General features: G+C 37.9%; 1 protein-coding gene across 1 annotated transcript; it reads left to right on the forward strand.

The window, feature by feature from the left end:
• The first annotated feature begins 3,338 nt into the window (after window positions 1-3,338).
• On the forward strand, window positions 3,339-3,926 carry LOC121258735 (protein FAR1-RELATED SEQUENCE 5-like). The gene has a single exon (XM_041160277.1). It carries the CDS (start codon window positions 3,339-3,341, stop codon window positions 3,924-3,926), a length of 588 nt encoding a protein of 195 aa, XP_041016211.1.
• The last annotated feature ends 979 nt before the right edge of the window (window positions 3,927-4,905 follow it).

A 4,905-nucleotide genomic window follows, 5' to 3' on the forward strand; every position in this document is an offset into this window, starting at 1 on the left:
CGTTAGAGAATGTAGGGCTGCTCATGTTTTCCATTCACTTGCAAGCGTGGACCCTTTAATGCTGACCATGACAAGCTAGTGTCAGGATCGGCACATCCCATTTGTCCTTCTTGACCCATTTCCCATGCAATGTATTCCCTTTCGAATTAGTGGATCGTGCCCTTTTAATGGTTCTTAGGGTGTGGGGGAGAAAGACAAGTTCTAGTCTGAGAGGGGCCTTAGTATTTGGCCCAAGCCCAACCCAGTGGGCCAGGGGGAGGGAAATACCCCTTCCAATATTTTAAATTATTTGTTATACCATCCTAAAAGGCCTTTCTAACAAATTCTTAATTTCAAATTGAAAAAAAAAATTGTTAATGTTTTACCTCCAATATACTTTCAATGGGTCTCACAACTTTTACAAAGCCCAATAACATGCACTAATATTTCTATTGTTAGACTCCACAATGTTGGCAAAAACAATTTAGTTATTTTTAATGACTCTGAAGAATAAGCTTATTATTAAAAAAAAAGTACTATTTATGAAATAGTTCTTCTGGGGGCAACCAGGGTTGTGCCCCCACCGTGGCCCCATCTGACATGGCATATGCCACGTCATTTTTTTAATTAAAAAAAAAAGGTGAAGAAAGTGGGAAATGAAAATGAAATGGGTCTCTGACTCTCCTCTCCATTTTCGTCTGAGCCCGAGCTTCTCCTCTCCATTTTCGTCTGAGCCTGTCTCCATCCTGAGCTTCTTCTCTCCATTTTCGTTTGAACCCGAGCTTCTCCTCTCCATTTTCGTCTGAGCCTGTCCCAATCCCAAGCTTTTCCTTTCCATTTTCGTCTTAGCCTCTCCCCATTGCGAGCTTCTCCTGAGGAGGCTACTCTGTAGCACAGCGTGCGAATCGCTGTACGAATTGTTCCATATACCTGGGTGTTCGATTCCATTTCTTGGTATTTAGAATCGGGGGACGCTGTTGAATAAAGATCCACAAAAAATAGTATAGAGCATTGGCTCTGAGTCGTGGTGGTCATCGTGGGTGAGAAAGCGAGTGGTCGCGTTCATCATCGTGGGGGATATTGCGACTGATCAACAGGTATATTATCCTCTGAAGTATCTAGATTTAGTAGCTAGATCTGCTAAAATTTCACAAATGACTATACATTGAACTGAAATTTCCATTTGTTCCAGTGAGAGGAGAGTTTCTCTTCCAATTCTCACGTTTGTTTGCTGTCAGTTTGCATAGAGATTGTACATTGTTCACAAATTCAAGAAGCTTAGAGAAATTGTTGGCTTTAAAGGTAGCAATTTTATTTCAGATTTTCATTTATTTTCCTTTATTGTGGTTTGCGCACTTACGTTGGCACATCTGAAACAAAAATTACTAAAGCCCCTAAAGATTAATTCACCTATGCTGTAATATATATATATATATATGTATCTATGTTGTAATATATATATATATATCAAAAACAAAAATGTTGTGGACAACTGGGTTGATATATATATATATATATGTACCTATGTTGTGTGTATATATATATATATATATATATATCTATTTCAGAATCAAATTAATCTAGTTGGGGCTTGATGTTTGTCTTGGATAATAAACAAACAAAAAAAAAAAAAAAAAAAAACAAAAGGTTTCTGCTTGAAATCTTACGTTAAAGTCTTTAATATCTAATCAAATATGTACATGTTTGTACGCTTCCAAACAGAAGTAACTACAACATTTATTTAATTTTTGGGAAATATATGTCCATTTTTCATATAATAAGAGGTGATGGCTTCTATTGTCTTCATAGATAGTGGTAAATCTTACACCAGAACTCATTTTGTGCACATTAATCTTATTCTATGCACTTAAGTTGTTCTTTTCTAATTTTCAGGAGTTGCGTTTGGTTGCCTCTCAGCATGGGAAACGGGAAAGAACATCCATCTATGCCAACACCTTATAGCTCAAATGGACAAGTGCCTACGTGGTCACCGGGATTTCTGCCAAATGCTAGTTACCCATTTCCACATAACATAGAACCTCCAATGTCACCAATCAATACAAGCTCCACTACATGCATACTAGTTAGGTCAGATTCTAATAGGCCTAGTGGTGGGGAAACTCAAGCGCCATGTACATCCTCTACAGTTGAAAAAATTAATAAGGATTTTCCAAATCTGCAGCAAACCAATGATCCCTGTGCCGGAACATCTCAGAATGTTGAAATTGATGGTGATGATATTATTGAGGAGCCAAAAAAGGGGATGAAGTTTAATTCTCTTGAAGATTTAGTGAGTTATTATAAGGAGTATGGTAAGAAGTGCGGGTTTGGGGTGATGACGAAAAGGATTGAGAGGGAAGCAGATGATACTGTTAGGTATGTCACCCTTACTTGTGCTCGTGATGGGAAGGCCCGTAATAGAACTTTCAATATTGCCAACCCACGTCCGACAGGAAAGACGGAATGTAAGGAAAAAATTAATGCCTTAAAATCTGATAGAAAACTTCGGTTGACTACGGTTCATAACATCCATAACCACAACCATAGTCCAAAGAAATCTCGTTTCTTTCGGTGTAATAGAGAAGTGAGTGATGCCAAAAAAATAGTTTTACATACAAATGATATGGCTGGTGTCCGAATGAACAAGAGCTTTGGATCTTTTGTTGTTGGCGCGGGTGGGTTTGAGAACCTCCCGTTTTTAGAAAAGGATTGTCGTAATTACATCAGCAAGGCAAGGCATTTACGACCTGGTGCAGGTGGTGCCGGTGCACTACGAGAGTATTTTTGTAGGATGTAGTACAAAAATCCTGGGCTCTTTGCATTGATGGATTTAGATGATGACGGGAGGTTCAAGAATGTCTTCTGGGCAGACCCCTGTAGTAGAGCAGCCTGCCAATATTTCAGTGATGTGGTCACATTTGACACGACATATCTAACGAATAGATATGGGATGCCATTTGCACCATTTGTTGGTGTAAACCACCATGGGCAGTCAATTCTCTTGGGAGCAGGCTTGATTTCCAGTGAGGATACGGAGATCTTTGTGTGGTTATTCCAAACTTGGTTGTAGTGTATGGATGGTATAGCTCCTAAAGCTATTATCACTGACCAAGATAGAGCGATGAAAAATGCAATTGGTATTGTTTTCCCAAATACTCGACATAGATTCTGTCTGTGGCATATACTGAAGAAAGTGCCCAAAAAACTTAGTTCCTATGGATCCTACAAAACTGGAATGAAAAATGCATTAATGAAATGTGTGTATGACAGCCAAAGTGTTGATGAGTTTGAGACAAGTTGGGTTGAGTTAATTACCATGTACAATTTGCAAGAAAATACATGGGTATGTTAATGCTAAGATGAACCTGAAAGATTTTGTCGACCAGTTTGATAATGCATTGAAAAAAAAAATTGAGAATGAAAATGCCGCAGACTTCCACTCATTTAGTGTCACAACCCTCTGCATATCTAGATCTCCAATTGAGAAGAGGTTTCAAGAGTTGTACACAAATTCGAAATTCAAGGAAGTACAACAACAAATTACCGGCATGATCGATATGAATCCAAAGTTACATCAGAGTGATGGTGCAATGAAGACTTATCTTCTAAAGGATGAAGTTCATTTGGCAGAGTTCACTAAACTAGTTACATATTATGTGGACTTTAATGAAGTAGATTCAGCTGCAAAGTGTTCTTGTGGATTATTCCAGATGAGGGAGATATTATGTAGGCACATTTTGGCCGTATTCAGATGTAACGAGATTAAATTTTTGCCAGATAGTTACGTTTTAGATCAATGGACGAAGGATATCAAACGGCGATATACGTTGATCCACAGTAGCTATGATGCGGGGAAACAACAAACAGATACTAATAGATATTCGGAGATGTTGAATATCTGCTATCAGATGATTACTATTGCAGCAGGTTCGAAAGAGCATACTTAGGATGCGAAAGCTAAGTTATATGTAATGATTGAGTTGTATCGTGCCAACCAAGAACCCCCATCCTTCACCCAAACTGGTTCCAATGTTCCAATATCGGCAGGGGGCACAACTACTATTGGTGGTTCTGGACAAGTACGTAGTCCAAATGTTGTGTGTGGGAAAGGCAGACCCCCATCTCTAAGGAGAGCATCCAGGATGGAGAAAGATATGCGAAAAACTAAAGCAAAAGCGAAAAGAAATCAGGAAAGGGGAAACACAAAGAGGTGCGTCTATTTAATATGAAATTTTCTTTTATATTTTACAAAAGCAAATATGACAATTTTGTGTTCTTATTTGTTATTTCATTATTAGGGAGGCGGAGGTGATACACCCATATTGAGCACACGGAGATCTTTATTTGGCCATTCAAAGATTGAACTGGCCAATGCTGGACACGTGCAGGTATATTTATAAGTACATACGCATTATTAAAATATTGTACTTTGGCTGGGTTTTGACAAGTATTTCTGACCAGGCCATTCCAGAAAGCACAGCTTTTGACATTAGTGGAACCCAGATCCAAGGAACAGCGATTCAATGTTAAGAAAGTGTTAGTGTATCCCAACTTTTTACAAGAATGATCTTATAGATAAACAAGTGCTGCATGCATACATGTATATCTATGTGTATAAAAAAGCAAGTGCTACATGTATATCTAAGTCCCAAGTGCTGCATATATATCTCTTTGCTTTATGTATATTTATCTATGTATCGGTAGCAAGTTCTACATGCATGCGCGTACACATTTTTTTAGTGTTAAACATCCAGATGGGAGTGTTAAACATGCAGTTTTTTGGTGCTATATACACGTGTATCTATATGGATAGGTTTGAAAAAATGGGATCCATGAATTCAACTCGGTGATTAAATTTTTTATTTATTTTTTTATTTTTTGTAATGTTCCTGGTTATAATGACTCTACATTAATATACGCGTTTTA

The sequence above is a fragment of the Juglans microcarpa x Juglans regia genome, chromosome 3S (assembly GCF_004785595.1).
Source record: "Juglans microcarpa x Juglans regia isolate MS1-56 chromosome 3S, Jm3101_v1.0, whole genome shotgun sequence".
Taxonomy (NCBI): Eukaryota; Viridiplantae; Streptophyta; class Magnoliopsida; order Fagales; family Juglandaceae; genus Juglans; species Juglans microcarpa x Juglans regia.

What these genes read in the sequence shown, in the direction of transcription:
- LOC121258735 (XM_041160277.1), top strand. Translation starts at nt 3,339, where the DNA reads ATGAACCTGAAAGATTTTGTCGACCAGTTTGATAATGCATTGAAAAAA.